General features: G+C 44.9%; 1 protein-coding gene across 1 annotated transcript; it reads right to left on the reverse strand.

Annotated features, from left to right (window-relative positions):
- Nucleotides 1-1,526: 1,526 nt before the first annotated feature.
- IQCF6 (IQ motif containing F6) lies at nucleotides 1,527-2,121 on the reverse strand. The gene is made up of 2 exons (XM_059387835.1): nucleotides 2,107-2,121; nucleotides 1,527-1,895 (listed from the first exon to the last, which is right to left on the reverse strand). Exons 1-2 carry the CDS (start codon nucleotides 2,119-2,121, stop codon nucleotides 1,527-1,529), a joined length of 384 nt encoding a protein of 127 aa, XP_059243818.1.
- Nucleotides 2,122-20,927: the final 18,806 nt, after the last annotated feature.

A 20,927-nucleotide genomic window follows, 5' to 3' on the forward strand; every position in this document is an offset into this window, starting at 1 on the left:
CCCAGACCACTTAAACAGAATCTGTGGGCGGGCCCAGGCGTTGGTGTGTTTTGTGTCCCAGAGGATTCCAGCATCCAATGCAGGTTAAGAATCAGACACTTCGAGCCTTGCCAGCCTCGGTTTAACCACCTCTCACCGCAGCGGTGGTGGCTGCAGGCACAGTCAGACAGAATTCTGTCCTGCTAGGATGCAGACCTAACTAGCCTCCTACCACTCGCTCCTGCAAGGCGGGCAGGTGAGAGCCGTGCCCAAAACTCCTGAAGGGGCTCCTCTGGAAGAGCAGATATCCGGCTGCGCCATGGCCACCTGCAGCTACTGAAGGCCGGTGTCCGACTGATTCTGAATCCCCATACCTGCCACAGCTGTACCGGAGACACTGCCCTGAGCCCCAAACACACGCAAGCACCCCAAAACACACACAGTCCTGAAGAGGAGGAAATCCTTACCCACTTGCCAGGCCCATGAGGACCTCCCCAGCTGGTCCTCCCACCCCTTGGGCAAGGCCACCCATCACGGACCCCTAGGGAGGGTCACGAGCCTCAGGCTTCTGGGAGGCAGCTTCCAAGACAAACATCTGAGGGACCCTGAACGTCAGAGCAGAGGCTGTGAGAGACTGGTACACGGAGAACTGAACCTAGACGCCGCCTGTTCGCAGCAGACTCAGCCCTCAGAGGCCCCTTGACGCCCCCTTGAGGCCGACCTTGCGGAGGCTGTGGCAGTCTGTGGAAGGACTGGGGCCAATACAGGGGATCTTGGGGGGACTCCAGGACAGCTGCTTCTGAGGATGTGGTAAGACTTAGAGGATGATCCCCAAACCAATGACTTCCAGCAGTCTAGGGACAGTCCTTCCCCCTGCCCACCCCAGACTCCCTCTGCCTGTTTCCTCAGCCGCACCTTCTGGGGCTTTCTCTCCCCTCCCCCTCCGCTTCTGGTTCTCCCCAGAAATGGCCAGCGGAGGGGAGGGAAGCCTCGTCTCAGCCCCTGGGGGCGAAGCAGCCCGCACAGCTGCTGCTCCTCAGTCCTGGCCTGGCCTTCCCCCAGGGATGGCTCTGGCGGACTAGCCCCCAGGAAGGCACAGAGCCTGGCGGGCTGTTGCTCAGCTGGGTGCCCTGTCCTCCCGGCTCCCCGCCAAGCCTGTACTGGCCCCGAGGGCCCTGCCCGGCACAGGACTGTGGAATCCTGGCTTTCCCAGCTGGCTCTGGCTGCAGCCTCTCTGGTGTCCTACCCTGAATGGAGAAGCCAGGGGAGGGGCTGCCAAAAAATTAGACCCAGCGCAGAGCCTGGCTGAGCAAGGCTAACTGAGGTGTCAGAGCCCATCCTGGGCTGTGGGGGTCTCTTTGGGGTGCAAGAAGACTCAGGTTTGCAGTAGGTGCCAGGGTCTAGGGTGGCATGCCCTGGGACGGGCTCCAGACCATGACTTTGGAGTGGATCCCTCTTTTATGGGTCTGATTTCCAAAGGGCACGACTGTGGTCAGTAAGTGTCTTTATTGGAAGAGAGATCCAGTCTCCTTGGCTCTGCTACGTCCCTAGGTCAAGAGGATTTCGATGTCAAGCTCCAGCCGGCTGGCTTTGACCTCATAGCGGCCCCGGATCAGGCCCCGGGTTTGACTGGTGTGCCAGCGCCAGTGAGACTGGATGACGCAGGCCGCCTGGCGCGCCTGGAGAAACCGTCTGCGGGCCTGCCACATTCGGACCTGCGCCTGCACCTTCACCACGGCCCACTCCTGGCAGGTGTAGAGTCTTAGTGCCAGGCGCCGTCTCTGCTCCAGCATCTTGGCCTGCACCGACCTCCACCAGCACTGGATGACCCAGGCCCTGAGGGCTGTATGCAGTAGCGACCGGCGCACCATGATGCCACGCCACCATGACTGAATCTTTATGGCTGCCTTCTCCGACTGATCGGGGGAGGGAAGAACACGGACATGCTCAGTGGGACGCCCTCCCCTTGTGGTCCCCGTCTGTGGGGCTGGGAAGAAAGGGGTCCTGGCCTAAGTGGCCCTGCCCCTTCATTTCCAGGCCCATCCGTCTGATTTCCAGTCTCCCACTCATTGGAAGTCAAGGCTCATCATCCGCGGGGCAGGCCCCTGCCAGGTGGGCCTTACTCACATTTTGTGTGTCCATGGCCCCGGTCTAAAGAGTTCACTCATCTGTCAGTTAGGACACCTGAGTCTTTAGCCCCACCCTCAACTGTTAGTCACGCCCCTCATGAGACCCCGCCCACCTACACACAAGGTTCCCCCTCATCAGGTCCTGACCCTACACATTTTTGTCACATCTCTCTCCTCTCGCCTCTTGCTCGTGTCTTCTTGCGGATTGGCCAATCCCCTCATTTGGTGGTTCCTGTCATCTGGGGGCGCCTTGTGGTATATTTCTTGCTTGTGGTATATTTCTCAGACCCCAGTGGCATCCTGAGTCCTGATCTTCCTATGCCTTCCGGTCACGTCTTTCTGCTCCTGCTGGTGGGAGCAAAGAGAGAGGCACACAACTCTAATCCATAGCAGGTTTGGATTTCCAGAAGCTCAAGTGGCAGAGCCCGTGGGATGGCCTCCAAGCACTGTGTTTGCGGGCAAGTATGATTTCATGCAAAATTTGGGGAAGCAAGGTCCCTTAGCTGCAACTAGAGAGGGCCTCTGTCTCCACCTCTCTGGTGCCTCCTGTCACCCTTCTATATTGGGTGGTGTGGAATGGGCTGCAGCCTCTTTTGGGACATGACCACGGATATGCCTGCTTACTTTGGGTTTAATGAGGCAGATTTATGGGTTTCACAGTCACCCCTGGGAATAGACATGTCCTTGCTAGCCATTTCATTAGAGATGGCTTCCTAGAGGTTTCCTACCTGTTACCGTGCCATGGAATGAATTTGGGGGGACACAGGGTGCTACAGTGATAGGACAGATATGAACGTGTCCCCCAGTCAGTGCTTGGCACCAGAAGTAGCTGGGCAGGGGAGGAAAAGGGAGGTTTGAAAAGTGTGGAGACAAGAGCCAGTCTGTAGAAAGTTCTTGTTATCAGATATGTAAAACCATAAATGGAAGATGCTGTTCTCACTGACGCCTGATTAAAACTGAAGTTCTGTCTTATTGGGAATATACTTGATAACACAGTGAGACAATTATAAAGCATACCATACTTCTTTCTTATTTTGGTGTGAATTTGGTGAAAGAGAATTGATCAGAATTCTTGTGATTTCAGGGCATCAGCTAGGGGAGCTGCTATGAACAGTGTGGAAGGCAGCATGAGAAATCGCACTTTACGCATCCGGTCCATCCAAAATAAACACACTTTTATCAAAAATGACATTGCGAAATCGTCATATGAAGAAGTACTCACAGGTTATGCTGCAAAAAAATGTTGGAAAACCATGATAGATGTGGAACAGTGGTTTGATATAAACGCTGTGTAGTGCTTTGGTATTTGCCGACTTTCGAAAATTTACGATTGGTTGCGATTTCTTTATTTGTCCTACATATTCACTTGCCTAATTTTAAGCCTGTAATTTTGCATCCTTTTTCTTAAAGTAGGCCTTCCAAATTATATAAGCCTCAGGTCCCACAAAACCTGGCTCTGCCCTGCCTTGTGCAGCCCGGTCTCCTGGGAGCTCAGGGAAAGCTGTGTTTCTAGGATTCAGAGTTAGGACCGGAAGTGCAGACGCAGGTGATGCAGAGATGCTGGGAGTCCTTCGGGGTTTGGAAGGCCATTCTGGCTCTGGCTTCAGCATGTGTCCCAGCATTCATTTTTCTGCATGTGGGTTTGCTGGGGGCCCACGGTTTACTGTTGGCCTGTGCACAGTCTGCAGCTCCTGTTTTTGTGTATTTGAAGCCTCACCTGCTCACTTGTCCTCATGGCCATGGCACTGGCTATTGGGGTGTCTCACAGGTTCTGACCCTATTGTCAACCACCCAGCCACTTTTGCCTCATGTTAAAAGTCCAATAGGCAAGGGGCGCCTGGGTGGCTCAGTAGGTTAAGCTCTGCCTCAGCTCGGTCATGATCTTAGGGTCCTGGAATTGAGCCCCCCATCGGGCTCTCTGCTCAGCCGGGAGCCTGCTTCCCCTTCTCTCTCTGCCTGCCTCTCTGCCTACTTCTGATCTCTCTCTCTGTCAAATAAATAAATAAAATCTTAAAAAAAAAAAAAAGTCCAATAGGCAGGGGGCACCTGGGTGGCTCAGTGGGTTAAAGCCTCTGCCTTTAGCTCAGGTCATGATCCCAGGGTCCTGGGATCGAGCCCTGCATTGAGCCCCGAATCGAGCCCCGCCTTGGGCTCTCTGCTCAGTGGGGAGCCGGCTTCCCCTTCCCTCTTCTGCCTGCCTCTCTGCCCACTTGTGATCTGTCTGTCGAATAAATAAATAAATAAATGTATATCTTAAAAAAAAAAAAGTCAAATAGGCAGAAGACCCTATTGCTTCCTTTAATGACCATCAGTCTGGGTGAGCAGAGCGCTGGTATCAGTCTCTCAAAGGCCCCCATCGCTGCACTGATGGCATCAGACATCCATTCACTCCCAGCCCAGTCTGCCAGGCTGGGGCTGAGGCCAGTGTTCTGAGGCTCAGTCCATCTGGTCCAGGTTGCCAGATCCCACTATTCCTTGTAGATCTCTCCCTTACTCCAACTCTGGCCTGGTTGGGTTGTTGCAAGAATATTCTGGCTTTGTCTCCTGCTTAGAAGTCCCTGGAAGAACCTGCTCATCGCTTTTATGTTCACGCTTCTGCAGATAGATATTCACAAAGTGGCAGCTGGTGGGGCTGAGGGGTCAGATCACAGAGCACGAGACTTGGCCTCTGTTTCATCAGTTCTCTCCTTCCCAGCTGCCGGCTCTCTTCTGCCTGAATTCTTGCGCTGATTATAAGTATGGTTTACCTGTTGCTTGAATTTCAAATAATGCAGAAACATATAAGGGGGAAAGCGAATGTTCCATGAAATCTGTCCCCAAAGCTCGTCCTCCGGAATTTATACCATGCACAGATGAGCTGAAATTTTCTATTTAAAAATATTTATTTATTCTTAAGATTTTACTTATTTATTTGAGAGAGCGTGAGAGAGAATGCACATGGGAGGTAGAGAGGCAGAGGGAGAGGGAGAAGCAGGCTCCCTGCTGAGCAGGGAGCCCGGTGCGGGGCTCGATCCCAGGACCCTGGGATCATGACCTGAGCCAAAGGCAGAGGTTTAACCCACTGAGCCACCCAGGCACCCCCAAAATAATTTATTTTTAACTCATACATTTGAAGCTGAAATTTCCCTCAGCAATCCTTTTTTACATTATTACCGCTCCCCGCTTGAAGGGCATCCTGAATGATGATTTATAGATGCATTACATCCATGTACCTAAAGGAAATGTAAGACTGGTTTTGGGTGTTTTTAAGTATCTTTTTAAGTTGGTTGAGATAACAAAAATCATAGAACACAACATTGACCATTTTACCCATTTTAAAGTGTATAATCGAGTGGCTTTTAGTACCCACACGGTGCCGTACAACTATCTACTTCCAGTTTCTGTCTTCCACATGTTTTAATTCTAATTTCATCCCCCAGACAGAAACCATGTAGCCATTACAGAGTCAATCCCCATTACCCTTCTGTCACCCCAGGCCCTGGTGACTGAGAATCTGCTTTTAGACTCTATTTCAGATGTTGCGTATAAATGGAATCCTAGACCACACGCCTGGCTTCTTTCACTTCGCGTGTGTTCCAGGTTCATCATGGTATACATGGCATGTGTCAGGCCTCCATTCCTTTCTACGGCTGAATACTGTTCCACTGTGTGGATAGACCATGCATTGTGTGTCCATTCATCAACTGGCAGGTAACTGAGTGGTTTAACCTCTTTGGTGATTATGAATACCATTGCTGTGACCTCTTGTGTATGAGTATGAGTTTGAACACCTGTTTTCAGTGCTTTTATTTATACTCCCAAGAGCAGAATTGCGGGGCCATGCGGGAATTCTGTGTTTAACCCTTTGAGGAACCGCCCGACTGTTTTCCACAGCAGCCGGGCCATTTTGCATTCCCACCTGTCTCCACATGCTTGCCAATATGTGGAGACTCGTTATTGCCCATTTTTAAAAATTATAGCATCTCATTTGGGGTTATGGTTTGCATTTCCCCACGATAAATGACATTGAACACCTTTTCTTTTCTCTTTTTTTCAGGTTTTATTTATTTATTTGACAGACAGAAATCACAAGTAGGCAGAGAGGCAGGCAGAGAGAGGAAGGGAAGCAGACTTCCTGCTGAGCAGAGAGCCTGACATGGGGCTCAATCCCAGGGCCCTGAGATCACGACCTGAACTGAGTGTTCTGAGTTGAACACCTTTTCATGGGCATTTGTATATTTTTGGAGAAATGTCTGTTCAAGTCCGTTGACCACTTATTTAATTGGCTTCTTTGTCTTGTTGTTGTTGAGTTGTAAGAGTTCTTTATATATTCTGGACACTGGGACCTTATCAGATATATGATTTGAAAATATTTTCACCCATTTTTCAGGTTGTCTTTTCACTGCCCTCATTAATGTCTTTTGATGCACGACAGTTCCTAATTTTGATGATGTCCAATTTATCTATTTTTCTTCTGTTGTTTGTGCTCTGGTGTCACAGCTAAGAATCCACTGCCAAATCCAAAGGTCATGAGGATTACTTCCATGTTTTCTTCTAAGAGTTTTATAGTTTTATTTCTCACCTTTAGGACTTCGGCTGTGAGTTAATATGCGTATATGCTCTGAGATAAGAATCCAATGCCATGCCTTTGCAGGGGGTTACCCTGTTGTCCAAGGACCATTCTTTGAAAAGATTATTATTTCCCCTGACTCTTGGTAGCCTTGTTGAAAATCAGTTGAACATAGAGCTGTTGGTTTATTTCTGGTCTTTCAATTCTAATCCATTGACCTACATGTCTGTCTTTATACCAGTACCACACCATCTTGATTATTGTGGCTTAGCAATAAGTTTTCAAATTAAGAAGTTTGTGTCCTCCAACTTTATCTTTTTCAAGGTTTTTTTTGGTTATTCCGAGACCTTTGCAATTCCATATGAACTTGAAGATTAGCTTTCCACTTCCATTTAAAAAAAAAAAAAAGGCAGTGGGAATGAGAGGCATAGTGTTGACTCCGTAAATCAATGTAGGGAATATTAAGTCTTCTGACCCACGAACACAGAATATTTTGCCATGTATTTAGGTCTCCTTTGATTTCTTTAAACGATATTTTATGGTTTTAAGTGTACAAGTCTTGCACCTGCTTGGTTAAATTTATTCCTAGGGATTTTTATTCCTTTTGATGTTACTATAACTACAATTGTTTCCTTAATTTCATTTCTGAATTTTCCATTGCTGGTGCATAGAAATACAAATGGTTTGTGTGTGTGTTTATTTTGTATGTCACAACTTTGCTGAATTAGTTTATTAACTGTAATAATTTTTTTGTGGATTCTCTCGCATCTTCTATATGTAAGATCATGTGAACTGCAAGTAGGGATCATTTTGCTTCTACTTTTCCATTTGGGATGCATTTTGGTTCTCAATTGCCTTGGCTAAAACTTCTGATACAGTGTTGAATAGCAATGATGAAAGCAGATATCTTTGTCCTTTCCTCATCTTAGAGAAAAAAAACGTCTTTCACCATTAAGTATGATGTCAGTTGTGGGTTTTTCATAGCCGCCCTTTATCAGGTTGAGAAACTTCCTTCTACTCCTAGCTTATTGAATTTTCTTTCTTCCCTTTTTTTTTTTAACCATGAAAGGCTATTATATATATATATATATATTTTAAGATTATTTATTTATTTATTTGACAGAGAGACTTCACAAGTAGGCAGAGAGGCAGGCAGAGAGAGAGAGAGGAGGAAGCAGGCTCCTCGCCCAGCAGAGAGCCCGATGCGGGACTCGATCCCAGGACCCTGAGATCATGACCTGAGCCGAAGGCAGTGGCTTAACCCACTGAGCCACCCAGGTGCCCAGTTTTGTCAAATTCTTTTTCTGTATCAATTATTTCCCCTGACTCTTGGTAGCCTTGTATTCTATTTACATAAATTTTCACATGTTGCATCTACCTTGCTTGCATTCCTGGTATAAATCCCCTTAGGTCACAGCATATAATCCTTTAAATATGCTCTTGGATTTGATTCCTAGTATTTTGCTAAACTTTTTGCATTGCACTTATAATTATTATTGGTCTTTAGTTTTTTGGGGTTTTTTGGTATGGTCTTATGGTTTCTTTGTCTGGCAGTGTCTTAGGGCAATACTGGCCTCAAAGAATGAATTAGGAGGCATTCCCTTCTCTTCACTTTTTGGGAAACATGTTAGAATGAATGGTATCAGTTCTTTAATGTTTGATAAAATTCACCCATGAAGTTGACTAGTCCTGGACTTCTCTTTATTGGAAATATTTAAATTACTGCTTTAATCTCTTTCCTTGTGATAGGCCTTTTCAGATTTTCTGTTTCTTATTCCTTCAGTTTTGGTTCTTTGTGTGTGTCTAGGAATCTGCCTATTTCACCATGGCTATCTAATTTGCTGGCATACAGTTGTTTATAAGATTCTCTTATGATCTTTTTTATTTTATAAGGTCCCTATTTTTCATTCCTGATCTTAGTAAACCAAGTCTTTTCTCTTTTCACTCGTTCAGTCTAGCAAAGGGTTTTTCAATTCTGTTGGTCTTTTTAGAGAATCAACTTTTGTTTTTATTGATCTGTTTTTTTTTTTTTAAGATTTATTTACTTATTTAAGAGAAAGAGCATGAGCGGGAGGGGCAGAGACTCTTGAGAGGGAGAGAGAATCCCAAGCTGACTTCATGCTGAACATGGAGCCCAACTCCGGGCTTGATCTCACGACCCTGAGTTTATAACTCAAGCCAAAAGCAAGAGTCAGATGCTTAACCGGCTGAGCCACCCTGGCACCCCTGTTGTTTTTCTATTTTCTATTTTGTTCATCTCAGGAAGGGAAGCAGGCTCCCCGCTGAGCAGAGAGCCTGATGCAGGGCTCCATCCCAGGACCCTGGTATCATGACCTGAGCTGAAGGCACAGGCTTTAACCCACTGAGCCACCCAGGCGCCCCGAAGAGTGTTTTTTTTTTTTTCTTAAAGATTTTATTTGTTTATTTAGAGAGAGCGTGCATGTGCGTGAGCTGAGGGAGGGGCAGAGGGAGAGAGAAAGAAACTCAAGCAGACTCTGAGCTGAGTACCAAGCCCTTTACAGGGCTTGATCTCATGACCCTGAGATCATGACCTGAGCCAAAATCAAGAGTCTGATGCTTAACTGACTGAGACACCCAGACACCCTTAAAGTGTTTTTGATTTCCACAAAGTGGTAAATTTTCTAGATTTCCTTCTATTATGAATGATTAATTTTTATTAGTATTCTGCTATTCCTGTATATTTCTATTATCACTCTGCTCTGGCCAAAGAAGATACTCTATGTGATTTCAGTCTTTCTCAATTTATGGAGACTTGTTTTGTGGCCTTACATATGGTCTGTGCCCTCGAGGAGAATGTGGGTTCTGCTGTTGCTCGGTGGAGTGTTCTGTAGAGGTCTGCCAGGTCTGATGGCTATTTAGTGATGTCCACATCTTCCATTTCCTTGTCCATCTTTCGTCTGATTGACTTATTGATTAGTCTCCAACTATGATTGTTGAACTTTCCATTTCTCCCATGGTTTCTGTCATTTTTTGCTTCCTGTATTTTGGGACTCTTGTTACGTGCATATATATTTATAATTATTACATATTCTTGATAGATTGATCCTTGTATCACTATATAGTGTCTTTTTTGTCTCTTGTACAATTTTTGTCTTAAAGTCTACTGTGTCCGATGTTAGTATACCTACCCAAATCTCTTTTGGGATATGGTTTGCCTGGGATATCTTTTTCCATCCTTCCACTTTCAACTTGTGTTCTTGGATGCAAAGAGAATGTCTTGTAGACACAATATAGTTAGACTGTGTGCTTTTCTGTTTTTAATTTTAGAGAGGGAGAATGGGGGAGGGACAGAAGGAGAGGGAGAGAACCTTAAGCAGGCTCCATGCCCAGTGCAGAGCCTGATGTGGGACTTGAACTCACAACGCTGAGATCATGATTTGAGCCAAAATTGAACCTTGGACACTTAACCAACTGAGCCCCCAGGCACCCTCTTTTGTTTCATTTTTGAATCTATTCTGTTGTCCTCTGCTTTCTGATTGGGGAGTTTAATCTCTTTAATGTAATCATGGATAAGAAAACTTCCTTCTGCCATTTTGCTGTTTGTTTTCTATATGTCATATCCTTGTTTTTTTAAAATCCCTCCCTTATTGCTCTCTTTTGTGTTAGATTTTCTAGTTTACCATTTTGATTTCTTTCTTATTTCCTTTACTATATATTTTTAAATTTTTTATTAGTGTCACTCTGAGGATTACAATGAGCATCTTAAATTACAGCAACCTAGTCAAATTAATACAGTTTAGTTTCAATAGTATATAAAAACTTTGGTCCTATATCGCCCCACCCTATCTTATGTTGTTTTTGTCACTTTAATGACAAAAACTTTATTTTACACTTTTTTGTGTAATGTAAAAATAATTTTACATTATTTACACTTTAATTTATTCTTAAATATTTAATAGTTTGTTGTTATTGCTGTGGATGGAAAGTTTTATCCAACCCAATTTCCATTTGATTACTCTTAAAATGAAGAAACATCACTGATTTCTATGTATTTATTTTATATCAGTTTTCTATATATTTATTTTACATACAAAATTTTCTTTTTTTTTTTTAAAGATTTTATTTATTTATTTGACACACACAGAGAGAAATCACAAGTAGGTAGAGAAGCAGGCAGAGAGAGAGGAGGAAGCAGGCTCTCCGCTGAGCAGAAAGCCCAATCAGGACTCGATCATGACCCAAGCCAAAGGCAGAGGCTCAACCCACGGAGCCACCCAGGCACCCCCAAATTTTCTATTACTTCTCATCTATTGCTTTTTCTCATTGGATTTTCTTGGAATTTCTAGGTATATGATCGTATTGGCACCAGAAAGAAATAATTTTTATTTCCCTTTCAAACTTTATACTGATCTTCCCAATCTATGCGTTTGCTAATACCAAAACACCATGTATAATAGGAATGATAGAAGGCATCCCTGTTAGATTCCTGATTTTATTGGTCATGGTTTTCTTCCCCCCCACCATTTGGAATGCTCTTCGCCTCAAACAAAACAAAATAAGTTTTCATCAATTTTAACTAGTTTCTTCCTATTCCAGTTTTACCCAGAGTGTTATTAAGATCAGCTGCGGAACTTAATAAGCATCCTTTTAGCATATGCTGATTTGATCAAAAGGCTGTTCCTTCTTCCTTTAAATTGTTCACTAAGGACATATGCTAATTCTTCCTGATGATTGAGACATTCCTAGAATAAACTTTGTTTCATCTTATTGTAGTATTCTTTTGACATATTGCTGGATTCTATTGGTAATTTTTAAAAGATTTTATTTATTCATTTGACAGAGAGAGAGAGAGAGAGAGAGAGCAAGCACAAGCAGGGGAAGCAGCAGAGGGAGAGGGAGAAGCAGGCTCTCCACCAAGCAGGGAGCCGGATGTGGGGCTTTATCCCAGGACTCTGGGATCATGACCTGAGCCGAAGGCAGACGCTTAACTGACTGAGCCACCCAGGTGCCCCAGTAATGTTTTATTTTACATTTTTACATCTATAATGATGAGTGAGATTGGGCTATTACATTGGCCCTGGGTGAGCAAACTACTGCTTCCCCCACCCCATGCCCCATGACCAGACTAAGTCTGGCCCAGTGCCCATTTTGGAACAACCCACAACCCAATAATGGTTTTCACGTTTTTTAAATGGTTGAGGGGGGGAAAAAAAAAACAACCGGAAGAAGAAGAATATTTTGTGACACTTGAAAACTATATCAAATTCAAATTTTAGTGTCCATAATAAAGGTTTATTGGAACACTACTGCACTCATCTATTTACATAATGTCTGTGACTGCCTTTGAGCTCCAACACAGAGCTGAGTAGTTGCCACAGACACCGTATGGACTGCAAACCTTAAATATAGACGATTTGGCTCTTTACAGGGAAAGTTTGCCAACCCTGGTCTATCTAGCTTTCTTTATGGGGCCTATCTTTATCAGATTTGGTGTTAATGCTAAGTTGGCTTCATGAAATGAATTGGAGACTTTTCCCTCTTTTTTTCTGTTATGTGGAGTCATTTAAATAGATCTGAAATTGTCGCCTTTGTAAATGTTAAATAAGACTCAGCCATGAAACCATCTGGTTCCCAGGCAATATTTAATACATAATAAATATAATCTTCTGTGGTAATTGAGCTGTTCAAGTTTCCAACTTTTCCTGGGTTGATTTTGGTAATTTATATTTTGCTAGGAAATCATCCATTTCCTCAATAGTTTCAAAGTTGGTTAGCCATAAAATTGCACAGAATATTCTCTCCAAATAATTTTAATTTTCCCTACACCTGTAGTCATGTCCTCAGCTCTCATTTCCTATCTTCTATATTTATACCCTCGCTCTTAAAAAAAATCTGGCTCATAAAATTCATCTATTTTATTAGTCTTTTTCAAATAACGGTTTTTAAGCTCATTTATCTTTCCTGTGTTTTTTTTTTTTTAAGGGGAGGGTTCCTGTTTCAGTAATTTGAACTTTTTATTTTTATCTTTTTTAAGATGTGACATATATCTATATCTACACACACACACACACACACACACACTGGAATACTATGCAGCCATCAAAAAACCAAAATCTTGCCATTGGCAATGACATGGTTAGAACTAGAGGCTATTATGCTAAGCAAAATAAGTCAATCAAAGAAATATAATTATCATATGACCTTACTGATATGAGGAATTTGAGAAACAAGAGAGAGGATCATAGGGGAAGGGAGGGAAAAATGAAACAAGACAAAACCAGAGAGGGAGACAAACCATAAGAGACTCTTAATCTCAGGAAACAAACTGAGGGTAGCTGGAGGAGAGGGTGGTAGGAGTGATGGGGTGGCTGGGTGATGGACACTGGGGAGGGTATGTGCTATGGTGAGTGCTGTGAATTGTGTAAGACTGATGAATCACAGACCTGCACCCCTGAAACAAATAATATGTTATATGTTAATTAAAAAAAACCATATTATTATCTTCTTTGTCCTCTCATTTCTTTTGAATTCTGTTTTTTGTTTCTGTTTTCTTTTGAGGGATGAGAGCTGGGTTTCCATATTTTTGGTCTTTCTTCCTTGATAATTGGAGGGATTCAAGACTATGGCAGTCCCTCCAACTCAGGCTTTGTTAGGAAGTAATCTCTTTTCAGCATAAAAAAAGAAGTAGTCTTCTTTTTCTTTTTGCTCTTTTGGTAGTTTGCAATTCTATTTTGGTTTTGCCTTCCATCGAAGGTTTTCCTTAATTTTCAATGAGATGAGACTTCAAAAAATTTTTAACTGATTTGTTTCTGAGATAACTAGACATGATCACTGATTATACTTGTAAATGAAGCTTTTCTAGTGGGCCAAGTGTGTGCCACTCCTTTGTAAATATTCTATGGATGTATGAAATAAATGATTACTCCATTTGAAAAAATCTAAAGTTCTACATGAGTCTCATGAATTTTGTTTGTTATTATTACTCAGTTCCCCCCATGCCCTTAGTTTTGGCTACTGATGTCGAAACCACTTACAATAATGATCGTATTCTCCTGCCTTTCATACTTCTAACAGTTAGTTACTTCTTCTGTCCAGAACACTGACAACTAAGACAATTTGAGGGGGATGGAGATGGGAGATTGTCAGTGATACATAGATGAGGAAATTGTATTTTCAAAGTCTTAAGTGTTCAGCTCTAAGAGTTTTTGCGAGTGAACTTTTTGGCAACAAAATCACATAAAAGGAAATGTTTCAAAACATCCGTTTTCCAAAAACATTTTCCAAGGCATCTTATTTTGGCTAATGGAGGAGCTCCCTCCAGAGGCCAGAAAAATTTCAGCACCAGAGTTTCATTTGGTGGCTTGGGCTTGTGAGTTAGTAACATTTCTGTGAGGGTTTTTTTTTTGCAGAAAACTTTCTAACGGCCTTGCCCTGGTTGGTGAGAGTTAGCGTTGTCAAAACTAGGCAGTATGATCCCTAAACCCCTTAGGGCACACCAGTCACAAATAGCCATCTGTCCCAATTCATTGAAAGCACATTTATTTGTTGTTTTTTTTCCCTCCCTGGAATGAGACCTCTAGGCAAGTGGGGACTTCCTCTCTGCCTGACTCTTTGCTTTAACAAATACCTATAATATTACGTGGCACATAGTAGGGGCTCAATAATTGTTACATGGGTAAATGAGTGAATCTTTGAACAAAAGTTCTTTGCTTAGTGTTGCTGGGAATCCTTGACTAGGTCCTGAGGCCCAGGGAAGGCACTTGTCCGTGACCCATGGCTGAGTGGCCTGTGTTTGGTGGGGTGGATTGATTGATTGTTGATTAAAGATTTTATTTGTTTATTTGACAGACAGAGATCACAAGTAGGCAGAGAGGCAGGCAGAGAGAGAGGGGGAAGCAGGTTCCCCACTGAGCAGAGAGCCCCGTACAGGGCTCTATCCCAGGACCCTGAGATCATGACCTGAGCCGAAAGCATAGGCTTAACCCACTGAACTACCCAGCTGCTCTGCGGTGGGATTTATTTAACTGGTTTAGACCAATGTATTCACTCAACACTTAGTTACTGAGCATCCACTCTCTGCCACAGAGTGTTGTTGAGGCCAGGGCTCCAACAGTGAAAAAAAGCAGGCAAGACTCTTGTACTTCTGGGACAGTTATGGAGAGAGTATTTGGACAGTAGTGTTCATTATGGGGAAAAGTCAAGCAGGGGAAGACAGAACATGCTGGGTGGAAAGGAGGTCTCTCTTTTATATGATGGTCAGAGAGTGGGGGAAGTCACTTCCGGGTTAATGAGGCGGGGAGGAGGAGCTTTGTAGATACCTCGGGGATGGAGAGATGTCAAGACGCTGAAGCAGGAATGTGCCTGGCATGCTTGAGAGACATCAATGAGGCTGGTGTGGCAGAAGCGGAGCAAGAGATGGGGAGGGGGAGGAGGACAAAGTCAGAAAGATAAATTCAGGAGACGTGCCACAGAGATGTGAAATGCCTAGGGAAGATGGTTGAGAATTTTCCAGCAATGAGGAAGGACCCTGTGAGTCAAGGGCGGAAGTGGGGCTGGGCTTTTCCCACAGACATCTCTACTTCCAAAGATGGCTTCCAGGCTGCCTTGTCAGATGCTTTCCTTGCAAAAATTCTGATCATGACCATGAGGTGACCACTCTTAAGGTGATGATGTGGCCCAGATGTCAGGAGATGGGAGGCATGCTGGGATGGCACAATGCACTTAAGGAAGACCGCAGAACCAGGTTCTTGCTGAACCAAGCTGAATTAAGAAGAGAGCACCTTAGGGGCGCCTGGGTGGCTCAGTCAGTTAAACATCCAACTCTTGATTTTAGCTCAGATCTTGATCTCACGGTAGTGAGATCGAGCCCCACACTGGCTCTTCACTGCCTGTGGGGTCTGCTTAAGATTCTCCCTCTACCTTTGCCCCTCCCCCCTTAAAAAAGAGAACATCTTAGCCCCCGAAGTAATGGTCCCTCCATGGCTGGAGGGACCATTACTCTCTCTTTCAGCTCTCGTCCGCTGGGCATCTGGTCAACATCACCCAGGCGGCCTCCACCACCCTCACTGACCAATGAGAACTTGGAAATGAAAACGCTCAGAACCCGTCAGCATCTGCTGAATCCAGAAAGGAATGGCTTCCCTTTGAGATAATGGACTTTCTGGACCCTGGTATGATTCCCTGCAACTTCATCCTGGTTTTGTTGGACTTTTTTAATACCTTTTCACAGACTGCTCATCGTGCTAAACTTCCTAGTGAGATTGGTGATAGACATTGCCATTGCTCCGGACTCTGCTGGCTAGAAGAGTTTGGGCCTCTGCTGCCCCTGGATGAATGACATTTTCAGCTGGCTCGGCTCCAGGTGGGGAGCCTGGCTATGGTCCAGTGCCCTCAGAGGGCCTGATCACCCGCCTGGGGTCACAGTATGGTCGCTCAGCCAATGCTGCCTTAAGATGAATAGGGCTCCGGCCCCAATCTGCACCACCAATGAGGGTATCCAGTGGGGTGGCCCGGGCCCCTGAGACATCTTAGTGGACCCAGGAATTTCCAGGGATGGAGCCGTAGAGGGATGATCTCGCCATGGCAGGCTTGCGCCTACCCACATAGGTTACAAAGGCAAAGTCTTGAACCCCAGCGAATCTAGTCTTGGCTAGATGCCTTGGGATCCTTCTGGAACAGGAGAGGATGGGGGGCTTGTGGGAGCTGCTGTCTTCCCTGGAAGGCTATTACGAGACATTTGGGTTCTGGGTTCTGATGAGGAGCAGAGCTCTCTGCCCAACTCTGCACCCCCAGATAGAGCTGTGGAATATAAACCAGTCCACAACAGCCTACATCAGGCTCCTCAGCGACAACTGAGGAGGTACTGGAGAAGAATGAAGTTAGGTGCGTAAGGGATCACACTTGAGAGGGCACACATATATTCATGCTGAATGAAGGTCATGAATAAGCATCACTACTGCCTGAACATCAGATGTGCTTTATTGGGGAAATGATATTTCTCTGTTGCTATGTTTATGCACTGGTGGGTTGGTTCAGTAACAAATATGTGAGACTTGTTGTTTGAAAAATAAATAAAAAATAAATAAAATAAAAATAATAAATAAATAAATAAATAAATAAATAAATATAAACATAAAATTCATATGGGATCTCAAAGAACTCTGAACAGCCACGACAGTCTTGAGAATGAACAAAGCTGAAGGACTCACACATGCTTGATTCCTGATTTCAAAAATTACTACCAAAGTTTTTCTTTAAAGTAATCAAAGCATTGTGGTACTGGCATAAAGACAGACCAACAGACTAGAACAGATAGCCCACATATACGGTCCTCATATGTATGGTCAACTGGTTTTTGACAAGGATGCCAAGACCACACAATAGGGAAAGGACGGTGCTTTCAAAAAAAAAAAAAAATGGGGCCAGGAAAACTGCTTTTCTAGATGCAGAAAAGAAGGAATTGGAACCCTTACTGAGCACCATATAAAAAATTAATTCAAAGTGGATCAAACACCTAAATGTAAGACCTAAAACTCTCTTAAACTCTCAGGAGAAAACATAGGGCAAAAGCTGTACCATGGGCTTGGCCATATCCAAGAAATGGCACCAAAGGCACAGGAAACAAGAAAAATATAGACCAATTCGATTACGGTTTTGAGCATCAAAAGATACTATCATCAGGTAAAAAGGCACCCCCCAGAATGTGAGAAAATATTTGAGATCATGTATCTAGTAAGAGATTAATATCTAGAATATATGGAGAACTCCTAAAATTCAGCAACAATAAGAAACAACCCAATTTAAAAATGAGCGAAGGACCTGGAAAAGACAGTCCATGTAAAGATGGACTCAACATGACTGGTCATGGGGGAAGTACAAATCAAAACGACAGTGAGACACATCTCACACTCATGAGAGTGGATACTAATTAAGGAAAAAAAAAACAGCAAATAACAAATGTGGGTGAGAATGTGGAGAAATCAGAGCCTTCATGCGTTGTTGCTAGGAATGTAGAATGGTGCAGTCACGCTAGTGAACAGTATGGTGGACCCTCAAAAAATTAAAACTAGAACAAACAAATTAAATAAATTAAAAATAACATCCAGCAATCCTACTTCTGGGTATATACCTCAAATGATTGGAAACAGATCCCACACAGGTCAAAAAAACAATGAAGCCTCAGAGACCAACCAGGGCACCCATCTCAGGCTCAAGTACTCTCCTGTCCTTCTCTTCCCCTGAGGGCCTCAAGGTCACGGTCAGGACATCTACTGTAATAACCGCCAGCTCTGAACTCTTTCTAGTTCAGCTGAGCTTCTGAGAGATATCTTTATTGGTTGAACATTCCTAATCAACTGAGCATGGACCCATGGCAGGACCTCTTTCCATGACTGGACACCCCAACCATGACTGGACAGCCCAACCATGACTGGACATCCTGTAAGGTCCCCCAATAATGGGTCCATGATTAAAGGAGCAAGACTGATACAAAGCAAAGGTCAAGCAAAGCTTTATTTTGTGCCAAGCATCAAGAATCAAACTGAACGTTCGGTTTGGTTCTGCTTCACAGACTAGCTTCTAAGGGCAAAGGCCATGTGGTTGGGCCTGGCCATGCACAGGTGGCCAATGAAATTGTAACACACAGAGAAAGCTGCACAGTCATGTTGGGTCACACATAAGTGACCAATTGAATTACAATTTACCCTAGTAGATATTTGAACCAGCTTATCACCTTGGTTGGAATTGTTGCCCTAAAGGTGGCCAAAGGGCAGGGCCCATACTGCTTGGTAACTAGGGAGACAGTATGCATCCCCCTCCTGATCGAATGTCTCCACCTGTCCTGACCCACCCTTGTATTTGGGCTTTGTAGGACTGGTTTCCAGGACTTGTTTTTAAGTAAGTCGCCAGGGAGAAGGGGGGACAGGGACAGTTTAAGTTTTAAACAGCAATGTTATTGTTTAACTGGATGGAAGCGCTCTGGCTAAATAGGTCCTTACACATCCATCCCAACCATGACTGAACATCTTCATTAAGGCTAGAGACATCCCCACCATAGCTAGACATTCTCCCAATGTATAGACATCTCCCTATGGCTGCACCTGCTACCAGTAGGAGGTGTAGACATTCCCCCTCATGGCTGGGCATCTCCCATGGCTTGGTCTGCCCTTGCTTGTACCAATAAAGGGTGTCTGCACATTTAGCAATATCACGGATTTGAGAAGGGACCCCTTCCCTCCTTTTTTCTTCTTCCTCAGGCAAGTTCTGGTTTTTCTAGCCCCCGTCCCCAACCTCGTATTGTCTTGACTCTTTCTTAGTATGTGGCCAAGATTTTTATGTCATTGCATAAAACAGACACGTCCCAGTGTTGCTTTATTAGGTATTGGAATTTGGCTTATCCAGCCGCACCGGTAGAGTTCCTTCCCCCAGCCCTTTCCCCAGCCTTCAGCTTCCCCTCCTCTGTTAAGATCAGGTAACACTCTATTCCTTTGCCTCTCTCTCTTAAAGTCCTGTCTGAATTAGGACTCTTTCAGTTGCGAATGATAGAAAACTGACTTGGCTTAAGCGAAAAAGAGACTTCATTGCCCTACTTAAAATGTAGGGGGTGTATTAGTTTATGTGGCTGCTGGAACAAATTACCACAAACGTGGGAGCTTAAAACAATAGAAATGTGTTCTCTTGCAATTCTGTAGGCTGGAGCCTGAAATCGAGGCATCAGGAGAGCCAGATCCCCCCACCAAACACCACCACCACGAAGTTCTAGAAAATTCCTTCCCTGCCACTTCCAGCTTCTGCTGTGATCTCTGCTTCCATCTTTACGTCACCTTTCCTTCTGTATCTCTCTCAAAACCCTCTCAGCCTCTCTCTGATGAGGCATGTGTGTGATGGTGGAGGTCTTCCCTAGATAATCCGGGATAAGCTCCTGACCCCTCACTTAATCCCATCTTTCATAGCAGGAGATAACCTTCCCAGGTTCTAGGGATTTGACATGGTTATCTTTTGGAGTCCAATTTTTCTTTTTTTCAAGAGCCACTGGCTGGCCCCCAGACAGTGTTACCAGGTCCTTTCTTGATTCCTGTTAAGTCGGTATGGTCTGCAAAGCCAGATGGAGCTTGAAATAGAGGAGGCCATGACATAGGGTGCCACAGCCTACTCAACCTGATGGCCACTTAATGGAAATCCGTGACATAGAAGGGGGGTTCTGGGTCAAGGCCACCTGCTGCCCCTGCTCTTGATGACAGAGCTGGAAAATCTCCTCTCTAAACTAGACCCTAGGGTTCAGGCTCACTGGGATGCCAGTAGGGACAGGGAACCTGGTCTAACACCTGTCCCCAAGGAGTATGGGTCTTGGGTTTTACTCTTCTGCATCTCCTGTCCAGGCATCCCCTCCACTCAGGGTAGGAGAACAGAGAAGCCAGCTGGGAAGACCAGGCCAGGAGCTGAGGAGCAGCTGCCTGCCGCCTCCCTCCCCAGGGTCCACGACACGAAGCGTTCCTCTCTTCTGCTGCCTGCTTCCTGGGAAAACCAGGCATGGAAGCCTTGAAACAGTAGCACCGTAACATCAGTCATATTAGAAATCATGATAAATGTGAATCTGTCACATTCATCTAGCAAAAATATAGACACCTGCATTTTGTCACTCCTCCCGCCCACCTCCCACGCTGTGCCTTAAGTGTTGGGGGGGCGGGGAGCACTCCTCCTGCGCTCCCACGAGCCAGCCCGCCCGTTCCCACCCTCCCCTTCTGGGGCTGAGCTACTGCAGAGGGAGCACCAGTCTCACATGGGGGAGAACTGAATACGAGTGGCTAGAGACCCTGAGAACAGAAACAAAGGGAGACTGAAGAGTTTGAAAAGCTCCTCCCAGACCAGCTTGTCTTGCTTCTGGAGGGAGCATCTTTTGAAGCAGAAGACTGAAATGCCCCCCTCCAACTCTGCAAAACCTCAATTTGACCAACATACCACCTCCCCCAGCAGGAGGCAGAGGTTCACCACCAGGTGGGAACTCATTGTTAAGTTCAAGTGCACAAAAGCATACAAAGATGTGGAGAGAGTCCTCCAGGACGATCAGGCCACGGGCATATATCTCTCTGGGAGCTGCCAGGGAGTGAGGAGGCCAGGCAGCAGCAGGTGGCCTGCGGGTGCTTTGAGCTGACCAAGGAGCAGATGGGTGGACCCCCAGCTGAGGCGGTGAGGGCCCAGATGAATCATCACAGTGCGATTCTTTCACAGGGGCCAGGATCGCACTGACCCTGGGCATACGAAGAAGGGTCATCAGCAGGCGGCAGCATACCTGCTCTGGTTCTTCTCTTTCC

This window comes from Mustela nigripes, chromosome 2, assembly GCF_022355385.1.
Source record: "Mustela nigripes isolate SB6536 chromosome 2, MUSNIG.SB6536, whole genome shotgun sequence".
Classification (NCBI taxonomy): Eukaryota; Metazoa; Chordata; class Mammalia; order Carnivora; family Mustelidae; genus Mustela; species Mustela nigripes.